Consider the following 19,181-nt stretch of genomic DNA (forward strand, 5'->3'; position numbering starts at 1 on the left):
TCTCCCTGTTAATGCCCTACATGCCCCCCTGGCAACACTTTGCTAGACCCGCCCCTGCACAGTTACCAGCTGCCAGCTACCTAAAAAAGGATCCTGGTGTTATTTGTCTCTCAGAAACAGTTCATAACTTCCCTTCAACTCATTCATGTCACCTAAAAGGTAAACCTGTTTCCCCATCACCTGTTCAGCTCTGATGATCCAGTAAGGACATCTCCTAGTTTCATCTTCATGTTTCCTTCTCACCACATAACCAAACCATATCATGACCAGCAGCTTTTACGGCTGTGGCTCCAGCAAACATCAGCTGATACTAGAAATTAATATTAAATAAATTCTAACAACAGCTGATCAAGCTTAAACGTGCTGCTGTTGTTTAACGCGACATCCGCTGATTTCCTGTTTCTGGCGCAAAGTGGGCGATAAACAAGCAAGAGAGCAGATCAGCTGATCATTGATCAGTTTAATGATTGAAGTAGAAACAGGAGAGGGAGGGTAAGAGGATGAGAGAAGAAGAGGCAGCTGTGCAGCGTAAACACAGAATAACTCCAGCTTTGTGTCTTTTTCATTGTAGCTGAAGTACCGGACAAACTGTGTTCCTTTTCACCTCAATACCAAACCTGTAATATTTTCTCCGAATACGAGACGATTCTGTTTTTTACTGGACGGTTGGCAACTCTAATAATTAACCTTATGAACAAAATAAAGTTCAACATCAGTAACATTATAGCACCCACCCAGCTGTATAGAAACTCCGTCATGCTAGCTACCACGCAGTACGGAAAAAGTCAGCACAACGAAAATAAACTCCACCTAAACTTGGTTCATATCTGACCCAGAGAGACTGCAGGTCATAACTTCTTACCTGAAGTTCAGTTCACCTGACACTCGGTCTCTCCTCCTCCTGCCTCCCCTTTCTCTCATCCACCTGCTGGCCTCCACCACTTGCTAATGTTACTGAATCTGTGGAAGCTCCGCGACAGCCACCACACGAAGTAACGAATAACGACCCTATCTAAATCCCAGTAACGATTAACGCGTTCCTGATTTTGGCATAACTAGTTACCGTGCTCGTTACCACAATAATAACGTAGTTACTGTAACGCGTTAGACTACGGTGAACTCAGTAACATGTTCAACCAGCCTGAGCTGATTCGATCTTTGTGACACTGCGTCTTATCGGGCTGGAAGCAGCCTTCAGAAGATGGGTACACTGTGGACATAAAAGTACAGAAATGGCAAGCAACAGTACTCAGGTAAGCTGTGGGTTTAAACTCAGTTGGTGGCAAATGCTAGGCCCAAAGTGTGTCTTGAAAATATCCCCCACACCATTACACAGCCAACAAAAACCTGAACCACTCATACAAGCAAAGATGGGCTATTTGGCATTTATGTTGTCTACACTAAATTCTGACCCTACCAAATGTTACAGCAGAAATCGAGTGTGATGGCATGCCACACATGGTAAGTTTAATTTACAGTCACTACTTTAATATATTCTATTTTTCTATGACACCTTCCAATGTTTATATGGCGTGCACACATATTAACACTGCAAGCTCAAAGTTCTGTTTTATGTTATATTAATACATCTTTCTTTGAGTTACCTGGGGTTTGGCTTCTCCTCCTGTCTGGCAAAAGGTGTGGCAAAGGGCTGGGAGAGCTGAAGTACCACTGACAGCCTAATTGGATAGAACCACATGCTTCATTGCCTTGGGGGATGTTTCAAGTTTGTTTAATTGTTTTGTATTAGTTGGTTATATGGCAGCCATTTTGTTTTCCCCTGTGTGTGTCATTTGGTTTAGCTAAACCAGTATTTAAGTTCCCCCATGTGTCATTTCAGCAGGTTAGCTTGTCTTATGTTTGGGTTGAAGTTTTGTTAATTGTTGTCTTGAGTTTAGTCTATTGAGTTGACCTCTTTTATTGGTCTCCCTGTTTAAGTTTTGGCTTTGTTAAAATATCTTTTTATACTTTTGGGTCAATAAAACCTAGTGATGGGCAGATGAAGCTTCATGAAGCACTGAAGCTTTTCATCCAATTGGTTCACCCCAGCACAAAGCTTCTTGAAGCTTCATTTGCTCTATCAGGACACCTACTGGACGTAAAAATATTAGTTGGCATGAATTTGAAAAGTGTGGCATTTTGCACACAGCCTGTAAATGTCAACAACAAAAGGAGTGTGTAAAACATGTATATTGTAGTGATGGCAGTATACTGTGTATATTTATACTGGCAGTATGGAAAATGATTATTTGGAAATGCTTAAAATGGAAATGATCATTTACTGTGAGGTGAGGTGTGGTTGGGGTGTGGACAGTGGTTGTGCTTTTGTAACGTTGAAATACGGACAGCTACAGACTGAAGCCTCAGTCCTGCCTGTTCACATTTTTTTCTGTAAAAACTAAATTTTCACTGCTTTTATGACCTTTTTAGTGGGGAGAACATAGCTAGGATTGAATGATTTAACAAATCTTTTAAATCCTTTGTCCTCCACAATGCTAAATAGCTGTGAGTCCTCAATCACCATGCTGACCAGGTCTTCATCTATTTGAGATTGTTCTCCTGAGGAAAGACAATAAAGACAAAGCACAAATATAAATATCACATGTAACTTATTACAGTTGTATAATATTGTTATATCATTTAGTAACATTACTGCATGCTGTATTATCATTGCATTTGATGGCTCACCTGGTCTTGCTCCACAATCGGTGTTCCCCTTATTCTCATGCAAAGCTCTGTAGTGCCTAAGCACGGATGAGGTGTTGTTGTTATATCCCAGCTCCCTGGCACATAGCAAACACTTCACCTTGTACAAAAGTAAAGACAGCTTAACACAAATTATATTGCACCATCAGTATTATGAAAATACATCTTCTGTAGAAATTAACATACCTTGTTGGGAGGAATAAGATCAAAATGTTCCCACACAGGGGAGGACATCCTCCTCTTCTTAGCTGGCTCCATTCTCTCCTGACTTTCTCTCCTCACTCTCATAAACCTCCAAACTCTCACTAACCGCAGCTCTCCATCAAACACCCACATTTTGAATGAAGTCTGAGGGGTTTATATTGCTGTCATAGCTCGCGGCAAAGTTCGAACCACTTCCTGAACCAGTCACGTGGTACAGCCGGACAGCGAGGCTTCGGACGTCATCATTTTCAGCTCCTCCCATAAATGAAGCAAGCCTCGTTACGCGCATCGCGGAAACGCCCCCTCCATTACTCGACACAAGCTTTGAAGCCTCGATACAGAACGTCACATCACTAATAAAACCCCCTCTTTTTTGAATTAAACACCTGTGTCCTTTATGCTTTACTGCTTGGTCCCTGACATCGAGACTCATCAGACCAGGAAACATTTTTTTTTCAATCATCCGATTTTGGTGTGCTTGTTCAATTCTACCATCACTCCTGTTCTTAGTTGATAGGATGGGAACCCAGTGTAGTTCTGCTGCTGTAGCACACGAGGTTCAACGTCTTGTGCATACACTAGCTGTAACAAGTGGTGATTATTTGAGTTACTGTTGCCTTGAGCTCAAAGCATTCTGGTCATGGACACCCTATGTCCTTGTGTGATTGCACGTTTTTCCCAGCGAATAAAAAAAAATACTATAGCTGTCAGGGATATTGTGGATTTCATGGTGATAATTTCAACATCATGAGATCAAAGTCTGTATGTATCCATTGTGCCTTGAACAAACAATGATCCCATTCCCCTTGATGTGTTTCTTTTACGGCTCTATAGGTCGGCCTCTGTTCAAACAAACAAGCATAGCTTATGAGGAGCCATAAAAGCTGGTTCATGTCTTTGATATTGTCGCCACCCCCAATCGGACCCTGAACAAGTGGAAAGATGGATGGATGGATGATAAAAATAACAGCTGTGTTTTTAGGCCACAGATTTTCCCATAAGTCTAAATTCCCTTGCAAATGTAAACTCTCTTAATGAAATCAAACAAAGCCACACCTTTAAATGACAAAATGTCACACCAGCTCCTTAGAGCGAAGCAGTTCAGCTTACAGACGATAACTTTGTTTACACACTTGGACATTTGTTTACAGTGTTTGATATGGTTTACTTTATCAAGTCCGCTTGGTTACATAAGACTCTGTGCTCTGATGTGTGTTTGACTACGTTCAGCCCTGTGCTTCTTTCTCTGTTTGACAGAGAAGGAAATAATTTTTCTTAGTCACCCAATGTTCACAGGTCTAAGTATAAGGGGTTATGAAAAACACTGAACAGGGTTTGCCTTTATCCCAATGGAAACCACTGGGAAATCATTTGTGTTTAACACTTGACATTTGACTTTGCTAGATCATTTCATTGGATCATTTGCTAGGTCATATTTGTAAGACAGATGTATCTGAAACTGATATCAGTGAAACAAGGTTTAGTTAAAAATAATAATAATAAAAAAAACAGACAATGAAGTATAATACAATTATATATCAAATTGAGGCAGACAGATTGAGTTTATTTAGTATTAATTTACTGACAACATTACTGAGTACAAAAGATTCTGGTGTTCATCATTTCACACAAGACAGAGTTTTATTGTTAGTCTTGTAAAGCACATGTATACACTTACCAGCCACTTCATTAGGTACACCTATTCAGTTCTTAATTAATGCAAATATTTAATCTGCTAACTCAATGGCAGCAACTAAATGTATTTAGGTGTGCAGATATCATCAAGGTGACCAGTTGAAGTTAAAACTGAGTATCAGAATGAGGAAGAAAGGTGATTTAAGTGACTTTGAACGTGGCATTGTTGTTGGTGCCAGATGGGCTGGTCTGAATATTTCAGAAACTACTGATCTACTGTGATTTTCCCAGAAAATCATCTCTAGGTTTTTAGAAACTAGTCTAAAAAAAGAGAAAATATCCAGTGGCAAAAATGTCTTGTTGATGCCAGAGGTCAGAGAAGAATGCTTTGAGCTCAAGGCAGCAATAACTCAAATAGTCATCACTTGTTACAGCTAGTGTATGCACAAGACGTTGAACCTCGTGTGCTACAGCAGCAGAACTACACTGGGTTCCCATCCTATCAACTAAGAACAGGAGTGATGGTAGAATTGAACAAGCACACCAAAATCGGAAAACAGATGATTGAGAAAAAAATGTTTCCTGGTCTGATGAGTCTAAATTCTGACCCTACCAAATGTTACAGAAGAAATCAAGTGTAGACAACATAAATGCCAAATAGCCCATCTTTGCTTGTATGAGTGGTTCAGGTTTTTGTTGGCGGTGTAATGGTGTGGGGGATATTTTCAAGACACACTTTGGGCCTAGCATTTGCCACCAACTGAGTGTCGTTTAAAGCCACAGCTTACCTGAGTACTGCTGCTGGCCATTTCTGTACTTTTATGTCCACAGTGTACCCATCTTCCAGCATGATAAGATGCAGTGTCACAAAGATCAAATCAACCCAGACTAGTTGAACATGTTACTGAGTTCACCGTACTCAAATGGCTTCTATAGTCACAAGATCTCAATTCATTAGCACACTTTTGGAATGTGGTGGAACGGGATATTGTCATCATGGAAGACCAGCTGGCTCATCTGCATAAACTTGTCAAATCTGTGTCACAATAAAGTCAGGTATGAGGGAAAAAGTGGGTCCAATCTCGTATTTGCAATGTTGTAGTAAGTAAGGAATGTGTTATTTATATATCACCTTTCAAGAGAAAGATCCCAACAAAATACCAGAGCGTTAAAAAAAAGAAAAAAATAAGAGTACAGTGAGTCTTTCTGTGTTTTGTAGGCCCAAGCAGATCACATTTTTTGCTGTCTGCAACCCAGGATTATGGAAATAGTTTTATCTGAGTTAACTCACATTATATCAGTTCGTGGTAGGGTATCTTATTTGGATGTGATGTCTCACCAAAGCACCGCCCAACCTTCCTAGAAAAAAATGTGTGTGTGCATGCATATGCATGGGTGTATTCAAATAAGGAAAATATGTATGGGAAATTCCAAAGTGTTCGCTCACAGGGTGTCGCTTTATGGTTGGGATTTTCTCCAGAATATTGTAGGGTCTTTAACTTACAGTATAAAACACATTGAGGAGATTGCGGTTGTGATTTGGTGCTATATACAATAAATAATCCTGAATTGAACTGAACTAAATACTATGTATGCATGTACAGCAATTGTTAGTTTTGCTGGAGATGAGGAAGATGTGTCTACATGTCTCCACGCTTTTATTAATATGCATCAGTCTAGTGGAATTGAGCAACATATTAGTAAGAGAAATATGGAAAAGTAGCTGTAGGCTCTATGACTAGAAACAAAGTATTCCACCTGGCAGGGAAGCTGGCCAGAGGCTGACAGAAACATGGAGATAGGATGTCAGGGCAATTAAAAAGTCCACTCAAGCATCAGCTGTGGAAGAAGAAAGGGTTAACTTCTAGGTAGAAGGCACAGCCAGAGAACCAACAGGTTGTTGACAAGAAGAAATCCATGCCTTCCTTCTAACATCAGGAGATATGTTGGGGTTAATGGAGCAAAGAATTAATGAATGGTCGTCCCAGGCTGACAATGCAGTATGTCTGCCAGAGGCTAGTTGTCTGATTGGTGGAGGAGTGAAGATCAGAGAGTCTCAGGCTGAAAACTCTCTTTTGCTAGATATTAAAATGGTTAAACACGCTCAGACTCTCTTTCCCCTCCAAACATTCAAATAGATTTTTCTGCTGATGAATAATATCAGACACTTACAAAAAACACACTGTTGTCAATTTCTCATCAGGATTATGAACGCATGCTTTAGAAGATGTCAAACAGGTCTGTGTCAATAAAAGATGAATAGGTGTTTTAAACAAACAGACAATGGGAGTCTATTGTCTCTCCTTCAGTGGGGAGGAAACACACTCACTGTTTTCACAAGGAACACTGTGATCATCTAAGCATGTGTTGCTGACGTATGTTTCTAAAAACCCATGTGAAATTTATCTACTGATCCACGTCCTGCATGTAACAGTAGTTAGTTAATGTATAACTTGACTTGTCAATACCTTTCCTATTTGCTGTGGTTAAAGGGCACACAGATGTAAAATCCTTAAAATGTTGTATTAGGACCTGTATCACATTATTGCAAAAATATAAAACTCAATTTGTGATTTATAGTGTGTGTGTGTGTGTGTGGGGCGGGGGTCACATGTATGAATTATTCCTTATCAACATATGACACCTAACCCTAAGGCTCTTAGACGAGGATAACTCATTAAAAAGACCTCAGCTAGCCATTATTTTTCTGTCTTTACCCTTAAGGAGAGACAGATTCTAGTTTATCACTTTCTCTTCCGGGATGGATTTGAATGCCTTAAGGGCAGAAACACAGAACAGCAGCAAAGAGGTGTGGCCACACAGCTCCAATGACAGGTAGACACAAGGAGGAGCTACATTACCTGTGCAGAGCTGGCGGCCAGTGCACAGGGAACAGTACACCTGTTGTACTTCCCAGGCTCTAGCTCTTTTTTTTGTTTGTTTATTTTTTTTCGCTCTGTTTCCTTGTGTCTCTTTCTTTCCTTGCCTTTTTTTGATTTTAGTCTAATAGCAAAGCCTCATGATGGATCCCAAGGAGGGCGGTGGAAGTGAGAAGGAAAAGGAAAAGGAGAAAGTGATTAAAAGGAGGAACCGGCCTGTGTTCCTGCGTTACCTGGAGAGGAGAAAGACGGACACAATCGTAGCTGATGACACGGACAAAGGTGACATCAACCTGGGGACGCTGGTGAGGAGGAGTCAGTCTGACAAGACAGAGTACAGCGCCAAACTTAAAGGTACAGCAACTAATGATGTCCCTCAGGGATCAAAACTATGGCAACAACTTATACGCGCAACTGTCCTTCTGAAAAGTCTCTGCATTTCAAACATGGTGATAAAATGCTGTGTGGGAGAAGTTCAGACAAATAGATCTGAATGTAGACGGGCTGTAGGAGCAGCATCGATGGCTTTCGGGCAAATAGTGATCACACACACATACGCACACACAAAAGTGTGGGCCGCTCTGCACCCTGAACCTGTTGTGTTAATATGTGTTGAGCAGGCGATACTCCCACAGGGATGAAGCCACATATGCAAAGTGTGCTCCAAACTCAGGCACAGAGGAGTGGCTTAAAATTGTTCCAGGCCAGCTTGTAAACAAGGCCAGTGTTGTGCGATGGGGGGGACTTTGGATCTTTTTTTTTTTTTAATTTAAAATGTTGGGTCTTAGTTTTGATCACAGTGGCCGTAGCATTTAAACCAAAAACCATGGGAGGCATAAGCCAGCTGCAATAGGAAATGAGCTGTGAGAAACAATTGTCAATTCAGCTGTGTGTTGCCTCATTACTACTGCTGACACAGTCTTTTCATTCTAACACATAGTAGTAAGTAAAACTGGATTCCCCTGTCCTTAAAGTGCAGTCAGTGCCTGGGAATGCTCCCTGCCGATGACATCAATCATCAGCAGGGGGTTGATATGAAAGATTAGGTAAGTATGTAGGCTTTCCTGTGCCACTTGTTCTTTGTCTTCTTTTTCATTGAACAATGCTCATCACATGACAACATGACTGCACCGTGGTTCAAATAACTGTCTAATAGTGCAGTCTAACCTAGTTCCATCTTGGTGTTTTGTGGATAACAACACCTTTCACACACACACACACACACACACTTTTGTCTTTTCAGAAGATGTTAAGTTTATATGAGACATAACCACTCTTCATCCCTTTGTACTTTCTACTTTCAGAACCTGCATCATGGCAGGCTGAGTTGTACAAAAAACACTGTGATGTTTTGAGTAAACTATTTACCCGCGCCTTTTGACTTCACCCTCAGGGAAACCAGCAGCATTACATATTTACACCAATGCAAATATTGACAGAACGATGACTTCACTGAAAGAGGAAACATATGACTTGCTGCTAGAAAGTCTCTTCTCATATGCTTGCCAGACAGGTTGGTCAAGCCATAGAGCCATGGCAACAATGACATCAATATGTCTAATTATTTACCGCAACTAAATAAAATACTTCCAACAATGATTTACCAGCAAAAAACGCCACAGGACAGTAATGGAACAGATAAAACTACCTATTTGTTTGTAGTTTCTGAAGTCTTTCTCGCCTGTTTTCTAACTTTCAAATAACTTCAGGCATTTAAAAAACAATTTAATTTATTGTGTCCAAAGTATTTCTCCTTCCCACTGATTGCCACAGGGGCCTGTGCTATGCGGATAAGTCTGTCATGTCATTTTTCTTGATGGTGATACATGATACACTGTGGCCTTCATTCTTTCCTGTCCACTCTATTGGATCCCTTTCACTGGACTGAGCAGTTAAAAACGCCCTGTATTTGCTTTCATGAGAACTCCGATCCTAGTAACCATACCTCACCAAACATAATGCCGGCAGAAGGATAAGTTGAAATGTCCCGCCTATTCTTGATCCATGTTTTTTTTTTTTAAACTCTGTGGAGGGAACCTTTCAAGGTCAAGTTTGAATGAGACAGACGACGTGTTCAGTTCAAAGCTCTGGAAAGGAACCGGGATTCATTTAACACATTAAAACCTTTTACAGTGGCAGGAAAATATCTATTTATGACTATAATATATATATATATATATATATATATATATATATATATAGTATATGCTATACCATGTAATGACCAGGTGAGGTGGCTTCAGTATAGTTACTGTGCAAGTAGAGCCTTCACAAAGACAACCACATTTTAACCACATGTTAAAATATACTAAAATACTATAAAATACTTAAAGTATTTTAGGAAGGAAGAACTTTGTATTCCAATTAATTATATTCCTTCAGTGACTCTTATGTCACTGAAGGAATATAACTGAAGGAATTGTGTGAAGCTCTTGTTGAATTGGCAAAAAAATCAGTCAAATAAATCATGACTAACCACTGCAGATTCATTTTACAGTTTCACAAGGCTGGGAAGCAAGGTGAAACTGTACGCAGCAGATCTCTGGAGTCACTCACCGATGCTGAACACTGCTCCCATTCATAAGAGAGCAAGTACCGGCCAGAAACACAAGATGCATTCTGCGTAGCTTCAATAAAGGGCATCTGTTTCGTCATCTTCAGTCTGCACCAGGAGGCAATGGCCATGTTACTCAAGCTGCTGATATATAGATGTAGTCATCTTTTGCAAATGGTTCCTTGGATGCCCCCCCCCCCCCCCCCCCCCCCAAAATACAAGAAGCTTTTGGTAATATTTGGACACTAAGATGAACTTCAACTTTTTAGAGTTTGCAGTGTTTACTCTTGTGTGTGTAATGCGTAACCTGAGGCTGACGGAATACATTTGTTTAAATGTGCATGCGTGACTGTGTGTGTGTTTGTTCACCAAAAACATGTGAATCAGTGCTGATGTGTGTGTTGGTGTATTTGTACGTGTGTACTCATAACTACACCCCCCCCCCACACACACACACACACACGCAGCAGATGGAATGCCTGAGCACGCTGTAGGATTACATCAGTGGCACGATTAGTTTTGCAACCTGACACAGGTCTTGCAGCCTTCTGTCTCTCCCCCCCCTCTTTTCATCGTGCTCTCGCAGCAGAGGAGGAAGCAGTGTGTGGTGTCGATTAGGCAGCAAGGAAGCATCCCTCTTCCCTGAGCAGACACTCCTGCCTGCCATGCAAAGCACAGAGCAGCCACAGACTGATTAGGCAGCAGAGCAGTTAAAAAAAGAAGCAGAAGTCAGCCTGACTGGCATGTTAAGTGAAGTCTCTTGGCATTCAAGTCAAAATAATTAGATCACTGTGAAATAAAGAATGCTGCTTAGGCATCAAGAGGATGTGTTACAGTTTTTTCAAAGCATCGCACAGCTTATGGCGCCAGGGTATTTACCCAGATTTTAGAAAATGTCACATAGATGGCTTAAAATGGTAGAAAACATATAAAATTAGCTCATTAATGTTGTATAATCTGTGTGACTCATTAGGACAGATGCTACGATTGTGATGTCAAATAAAAACCTTTCGAAATTTTAACGTTTGACTGTCTTTTACTTTTAGAGAAAATGACACCACGTGGTCTGTCCCCAATCCCATCTCCGGCCGTTGACCCAGAGGAGTTGCGTGCGAGGAAGATGAAGCGCAGGGCAAAAGTCATTCAGGAACTTGTTCAGACTGAAAAGGACTTCCTCACTGACCTGGAGCTGTGCATTAGAGAAGTGGTGCAGCCTCTGCGAAATCTCATGGTAGGTGCTTTTTACGATCCTCACTAAAATCTCTTGTAACCTTACCGCTGACAGATATCCATATACGCTCATTGGCCGCTTTGTTAGGCACACCTGTTTAAGTCCTTGCTCGGGCATATAGCTAATCAGCCAATCAAATGGCAGGAATTCAGTGTGTTTAGACATGAGATATGGAGAATCAGAATAGAGAAGAAAAGTGATTTAAGAGACTTTGATTGTGGCATGGTTGTTGGTGCCAGTAGCAGGCCTGGTCTGAGTAATTCAAAAACTGCTGATCTATTGGGATTTCCCCACACAACCATCTCTAGGGTTAACTTAGACTTGTCCCAAAAACAAAATATTTTCAGTGAACAGCAGTTTTGAGTAAATAACATGGCCAGAGAATGGCCAGTCTGCTCTCAGCTGACTGGAACGCATCGATAACTCACATAACCACTCATTACAACCAAGAAGAGCATCTCTGAATGCACAGCGCATTCAACCTTAGAGCAAATGGGCTGCAGCATCAGAAGACCACACTGGGTGTCAACTAAAACAATTTTCAATAGACGAAATGAGTGTCAATTTCTGCTGCGATATTCAGATGATAGAGTAAGAATTAGGTGTAAATAACATGAAAGCATGGATATATCCTGCATTGTTTCAGTGGTTCAGGTTGGTGGTTGTGATATCAGTGTGGGGGAAATACTTTGGCTCACTTTGGGCTCCTTACTACCAGTTGAGCATTGTTTAAACACCACAACCTACCTCAGTGTCTACCAATTTATGACAACAGTGCATCCATCTTATGATCATGTCATTATGAATGTTTCCAGCACCTTGTAGAATCTACGCCAAAAAGAATAAAACACATTATTAAGGCTAAAGGGGATATTAGCAAGGTATACCAAAAAACCTGTCTGGTGTATGCGACAACAACAATGAAAATCAGTGCCAATGTAAACCTCAGTTCAAATTCTTAAACTATACGCTGAGCATTTGATAGAAGGTCATGAATCTCTGCTTAAATGTCAAAACAAAGCAAAGCCTGGTCATTTAAATAACATCAACCTTTGGTTTAACAATACTCAGTTTAACTGACGTGTGGGTAGAAAATGCACTTGTACATTTTGAGTCTGCTGGGTTGCAGGTTGTGGATGTGGATCGACTGTTCACCAACATGGAGACGGTGTGTGAGGTCTCTGCAGCACTCCTTCACAGACTGCACGAGGCCATGGCTGACCCTGATCCAGAAGCCGTTGTCATAGGTAACGCTAGTCTAGTTTCTGAGTGACTGACAAGCTGTCTGACTGAAGCAGTTTTGTCTTTGGCGATTGTTGCTGGTCACATCAGTAGTAAATGAAACATGTTGTCTCCCATTTTAATTTAAAGGAGACGTATTTATCCAGGCAAAGGCAGCTTTAGAAGATGTATATAAGATTTACTGTTACCATCATGATGAGGCTAACGCATCCCTCAAATCCTATGAGAAAGATGAAGAAATCAAGCAACATTTTACCACATGTGTATTAGCACTGAAGTAAGTTAAGCTACTTTCTCTAAATGATTTTCACCTTTATTATTTTTTTTTATGTTTATTATTATGTATTCCAAAAATTATCCTTTTCTGTTTGTAATCTTCTTTCTTTTCCTTTCAGGAAAATCTATGATAAAGAGTAAGTGTAGTTACTGGCAAAATTTTTGCACTATGTATTTTTTGTTATTACTTTAGCTTTGATAGCTGATTATTGGCTATTATGCACATTTGCACAGAGGGAAACCTAATTTGTTGGATATGGGTTCACTGCTCATCAAACCCGTTCAGAGGATCATGAAGTACCCATTGCTTCTTGGGGAGCTGTGGCACGCCACGCCTGAAGACCACACCGACTATCAGCCGACGCAGGAGGCATTCACAGCTGCCAAGATCATAAATATTAACATCAATGAATTCAAAAGACGCAAGGACATAGGTGAGATTTCATTCACACTGACATACGTGAGGCAATTTTTATTCATAATGTGTGTTTGTAAAAAAATGCATCTATATGAACGGCTTTAGCAAAACTGCAAATTTATTTTGTGTACCGGTATGTGTGTTTTATACACGATCCATACCAAATATATCCATACCAAATCTGATCAGACCTGTTCCCCGGCTTTTTGTTGATTCTCAGTTATGAAGTACAAGAGGTTGGAGGATGACGGCACACTGAGGGGAAAATTAAACAAGTTTAACATCCACTCCATCAGGAAGAAGGGAGACAGGTTTGCCGGTTATCTCAAAATCCTCGCGGGTGCTGATACACAGGTAAAACAAAGTGACAGCAAACTTTTTCCAGTTCATTCTCCACTCTTTATAGCTAATATGAGCTATACAGAGGAATAATTGGCTATTAGTATGTTTATGTGTAAGTGATGTGTTATTTCCGTAGGTGAGAGATGAAGTGTTTGACAGAGAGGAGAAGCTTTTCAGGAGTTTAGAGAAAGCTGCGAGGCAACTGGTCAAAAACGTTCAATGTTACCTGCAGTACACTCAGGTAAGTACATGTTTGACCATTTTCTTTTGCAAAATATGCATAATATATAATTTGGCTTATTTTAAGGTTTGTTTTTCCATGTTTCCTGCAGGAGATGGTGTCTGTAGCTGTTCAGAGTGTGCAGGATGTGAAGAACATAGTCAAGGATTCAAACAAAAATGATGGCAATGGTTTGGTCCACGACAATGGCTACGATCCCTATAAGGTCTTTGTAAGTGTGCTATTTGTTGTCCTTCAGTGCAAAAATGTTTCCAGTTTGCTTTTATATTTGTATCACTGCATGATATTCTGTGCCAGTGTCAAAGTACACTCTTCATCTCCACTTTGAGAAAACTGCTGGGCCTCAAAGATGCGTCATAGAAAAAGATTTTGCAAAAAGATCTCTCTCTTTTTATTTTTAAGGAGATGCTCACAAAACAAAACTGTTTATATGTACAAATTAAATAAGTATGTTATGAGCTACACAAACTAATCTTCATTTCTTTCCTTTTGCCATGTTTTTCCCCCAGAGAGACAATTTGGAGCACTTGGTGCTCACCCCCCTCTCCTCTCTGCACGGCATGTTCACAGCCCCTCAGAAGCTCATCCAAAAACGCTATGACAAATTACTAGATTACTGCAGTCGCCTGGAGCGCTCTTCCTCTTTTTCATCCTCTTCTTCCACCACTTCTTCCTCTCTTTCACCGGCATCAGAAGACCCACCAGGTCCAGCCAAGAGAGACTACGAAGCTCTCAATGCTTTGCTAGTGGAAGAACTGCAGAGGTTCAACACAGCTGCATACACTATCCTGACTAACAGTGTGGTGTTTCTAGTGGCGCTACTTAGAGGGCTGATGAATAATGCACTGATGGGTGCTCCATCAGTGCACCAGCTACCAGTAAGGATACATCTACAAATATCCCATTTGGAAGACTTTAAAGGTTTTTTTTTAAATAAAAGAACAATAAAGCTAACCTGTGTTATGTTTGCCTTTTCAGCCTCCGCTGTCAAACATTGCTGAGGTCCAGAACAGCATCATGGATGAGCTGAATAATCTGACTTTTGTCAAGGACAATGCACAGAAGTTAATGGAGCGAAAAGTCAGCTTTGAAAAACGAGACAGGAAAACTGCGGTAAGAAAGCTGAACAGACTAATCTCACCTTTACGTAAAGCCTCAAGTGTGTGATTTTAAAACCTCTGGTCTGAGGATTTTTCCATTCGTCACTGATCACAGGTTAAAACAAATGTGCCATAGTCTTCAGTTTTGAGAAAATTCAAAAAGACCTTTGTTTTTCCAAATTCTGACAAAATCAGTCGCAAGGCATAAATGCTCAGTTATACGCATCACAGATCCCAGGCTATGATGAAGCTAAGTACTTGATTCAGGAGATAGGCATCAGTCTCATTTGCAGGATTGTGTAAGTGTGTTGACCCAACCATCATTTCTCTATAATTTGCTTCAGAAGACCAGACTTTCTTTTTAAAGTGCTCTTGAGCAAAAGTTCTCCAGGCTTCTTACGGTCTTTCAAAGTTTTTCTTTGGGCATTGGCTGCTTTTTCCCTTTTTCCCTGCTATTTCAATTTGAGTGTAGTTCTTGTACCTGATCTTTTATTTTTTGCATGTTTACTCAGCAAAGACTGAACTTTGCGTCATTCAAGCATAAAAAACAAAACAAGTAAAAGGATGCACCAGCGTTGTGTCTGTTACCAGATCTAAATGGGGCTTGGGAGCACTTTTTTATTAGCAGCCTTTCACAAAAACACATCATTAGTTCCCATTTCTTTAGCCAACTCTATGAAATTGTCAAATGTAGCACAGTTTTACAGGCATAAAATGGTATTTTTGCACCAACAAGGTGATTTCCAAAAACTATTAGCCCAAAACTTGGCATATCTTGGGATGGTGTGCACTGTATCCCCAAAAACTTGAGGAAATTAAACAAATAGAATACAATAGAAGAAGTGACAGGACTAAAAAACGAAGTCAGTGAAAGTCATGTCCTTAAGAAATGGATGCCAAGAAGCCATTCTTACAGAAGGGAAACAGGGAAAAAAGGCTGAGGTATTCTAAATTACATAAGAATTGGGCTGAAAATCTGTAACAATTAGTCTTATTGGGGGAAGTATCCAAATTTTACAATACGTACAGAGGAGGTCATGAGAGAGATACAGCCATCAGTAAAACACTGTGGAGGCTCAAGACTTTTGCACAGTACTGTATATTGGCATGCTCATTGGTCTGCATACGCATATACACTAAAACATCTGCACCTATATTAGAAGGCTCTTTTTCTTGAGCACGTGAATAGATGTGTTTGAACGTCCTAGCTCCAGGATCATATTACCATTCACCCTCCCTAGATTACCCTTGTGTACTGTTACCTAACACTCCTACGTAAACCTGCACACCACATACCCGCTTCAAATATTTACGGCAACACTTCGTGTTGTGCTGTCCTTCAGGTGCCGGAGGTGCAGCATCAGACCGAGGAACAGCGTGCCTGGCTGCTGGCAGAATACCCAGTGAACCGACTGTACCAGTTGAAGAGGAAGTGCAATGGCTGCCAGGAGCAGGACCTGAGCCTGCTGGAGGGAGAGCTGGTAGCTCTGATTGAGGACACAGATCCGATGGGCAGCAGCAGCCGCTGGCTGGTACACACTGGAGGCAAGTGTGTGTGTGTGCGCGCGTGTAGTACTGTTAGTAAGACACACACCGTGGATTAAGTTATCACACTGGATCATCTGCAAGTATGGGTGCCACAGGTTTTATCTAATGCATTTTTCTCTGTGAAAACACTCACACCAAACTTTACTTTCTGGCCTTGATAAGTCAGCAGATGAGAATTTGTCCCAGGAGCTCCTGTGCTGTCATGGTTGCTGGTTGCCTCTGGAGATCGTTGCCTCACAACAATGCCGGCTCCATAGCTTGTCTCTATCTCTGCTTTGCGTCTCATAGAGGCACCTGAGATCCCAGCATCTTGCTTGGAACAAACTGCTGTACGCAGTTGTATGCAGTGTTACTTAGAGTACAAAGACTTTTCCCCTGGGGATTCAGAGACAAGGATGAAGAGATATCACTGGTGCTCATCTTTGTACTCTGAAATAACAAGTTCTTTTTTAAGAACACTAGAAAAAAAATAGTGTGTGTATGTTTCTTGGCGTAAAGTACATTCTTCACAGGCTTGTCTTTTCCTCAGGGATAACAAGCATTCCCAGGAAGTTGTTGTTCTTCCTTCTGTTGATATCAACACTATGAATATGCGGGCCTCATATTTACACACTCTTCAGTAACTCACTGGAACTGGATTCGAGACTTGTGTAAGCAAGTGCTCTGTGGCCTCTGGATGAAGCCCCTTAACACTCACTGTCATACATCTCTAAGATTGCTGCTTTGATCCCATTGTGATTTGAATGGATTATTTTCTTGTGCCAATCAAAAAATATGAATGAAAGACAAATGAAAAAAATCACAGTGGCTTTAAAAGATTACGTTTCTGGCAGAAGATGCCATATTGATATTTTTCTATAACATCCATAATAATCTGCAGGGCTACATATAAAGAGAGATTAAGCTTTTTTTTTTTTTTTTTTTAAATAAAGCTTAAAAAAAAAAAAAAAAGCTTAATTTTAGTGAACCTGACAAACTATCTCTGTGTCCCTTGTCAGGTATGCAAGGCTATGTCTACTCCACCTTCCTGAAGCAGTACAACCCTCTGAGGGACTCGCAGCGGGCAGGCCAGATGGCCAAAGAGCAGCCCCAGCAGCAGCCACCTGCTACGGTGGATGAGGACTTTGATGACCTGAGTCTGTTCGTGTCAGGAAGCGGCAGCAGCAGCCTGCGCAGCTTCAAGCTCAGCGCCACTGACAGTTGCTCAATTCTCTCGGGCCTGCAGGGGGAGCTGGAGAGCACTGAGGACACGGAGGACACAGTGGACTCGGAGGCTCAGCAGGTGTGTGTGGTGGTCTGCCAGCTGATCAGTACTGCTCTCACAGTGTCATATTAACATATCGCACTACTTAGCTCCATAGAGGATAACCTAACAGTTAAGGTCAGAGTAGCTGTATACACTGAAGTTAGAAAAAAAAAAAAGAAGACTGAAATTCAAGGTCAGAAATAAAACAACAACAACAACAACAACAACAAAACACACATCACATAGACCTTAAAAAAACTGATAAAAAAAAAAAAAAAAAAAAAAAAGGCTCAGCCAATAATAACTAATGGTTTACCCGAGCCACAGCTGTGAATTATGGGTTATTGCAGCGCGTAGGTAAACGAGGACCGCAGGTATATAGACTCGATCAGCAGAAGATGAGTCACTCTAAAATCACGTCTAATGGCTTCACCCTGTCTGCTGACATTAAATTTAATTGTTTTTAAAATAGCATTACATGGTGAGATTGCTGTCACTCAGCAGCACTCGTAGGGTTCGTCCTTGGGGCCTTTGACTGAAATACATCTCTGATCATCATCGAGTTAAAAGGTCTTGAAATACATAAAAGATTATAAATAAAAACTGACATAGGTTAATGGATCGCAGCGAGTGAGAATCAGTATTGGTGTTACTGCTGTGTTTTGCCAGGAAGCTTAACACTGCCACCTTCTGGATTAACAGGAGTGCCTACATATTCCTTCATGATGCCTTTTGTTTTAGGTTTTTGGATTGAATCTTAGCTTTTTGCTTTTAACACATTTTAAAAGCGATAATTGCATCTGCCTTTGCTCACACCTAAACTGGGTCTGTTTCCACAGTATTACGCCGTGTATGCATTTCAAGCCCGATGCGAACAGGAACTGACCCTGCAGGAGCACCAGCACGTTCGCATCCTTCAATTCTGTGACCTGGGAGGTAACAAGGAGTGGTGGTTGGCTGAGGCTAACGGACAAAAAGGATACGTCCCGGCCAACTACCTCGGCAGGATGTCCTACGCCTAAAACACCCAATTCTGAGCATCAGTTTACCGTTTTAACAAAATGTAATTGAACCAAGCTACATTTCTGCTTGGCGAGCATCCCAACAGATATTATTATCATACCATAGTGTTGATGTTGAACCTGCTTGGCCTTCAGAAGATAACAAGAGAGCTCACTAATGGAGCTTGACCAGTGATCTGTGATGAATGTGGAGAATTATAAAAGCACAGGGCACTGTGCTGAGCACTTTTTATACTTCAGTGTTGTCGAGTTCATATGAATAATGAAGTGATTTATTAATGAAGTACATTTTTATATATAAAAATATATGACGTGATTTATAGATAGAGTATATGTTTTATGTGAAATGATTTATATGAAGTTTTATTCACCGTTTGCCCTGAAATGAAGAAATACGTTCAAAGTCGTTGATAACGTTATGAATAAAAACTGCCTCTGTGGTTATTGCTGTTCTGGTTTATTCTCCATTCTCCGTTTCTCCCAATAAAACTGAATGACTGAATTGAGACAGTCACAATAAAGTCAAAGCTACTGCGA

General features: G+C 40.8%; 1 protein-coding gene across 2 annotated transcripts; it reads left to right on the top strand.

Moving 5' to 3' along the window:
• Positions 1–7,419: 7,419 nt before the first annotated feature.
• Positions 7,420–19,088, top strand: arhgef38 (Rho guanine nucleotide exchange factor (GEF) 38). 2 transcript variants are annotated; one of them, XM_026171207.1, is made up of 14 exons: positions 7,420–7,778; positions 11,025–11,209; positions 12,339–12,456; positions 12,581–12,728; positions 12,847–12,864; positions 12,962–13,161; positions 13,366–13,499; positions 13,624–13,728; positions 13,820–13,939; positions 14,238–14,606; positions 14,707–14,841; positions 16,172–16,373; positions 17,375–17,658; positions 18,462–19,088. In XM_026171207.1, the coding sequence occupies exons 1-14, from the start codon at positions 7,565–7,567 to the stop codon at positions 18,642–18,644; spliced, it is 2,415 nt and encodes an 804-aa protein (XP_026026992.1). In that variant the 5' UTR covers positions 7,420–7,564; the 3' UTR covers positions 18,645–19,088. The 2 variants fall into 2 exon arrangements, with proteins under 2 accessions (XP_026026992.1, XP_026026993.1); XM_026171208.1 differs by lacking the exons at positions 12,847–12,864; positions 12,962–13,161; positions 13,366–13,499; ... (5 more) ...; positions 17,375–17,658; positions 18,462–19,088 and having other exon boundaries at positions 12,581–12,732.
• The last annotated feature ends 93 nt before the right edge of the window (positions 19,089–19,181 follow it).

This window comes from Astatotilapia calliptera, chromosome 6, assembly GCF_900246225.1.
Source record: "Astatotilapia calliptera chromosome 6, fAstCal1.2, whole genome shotgun sequence".
NCBI lineage: Eukaryota > Metazoa > Chordata > Actinopteri > Cichliformes > Cichlidae > Astatotilapia > Astatotilapia calliptera.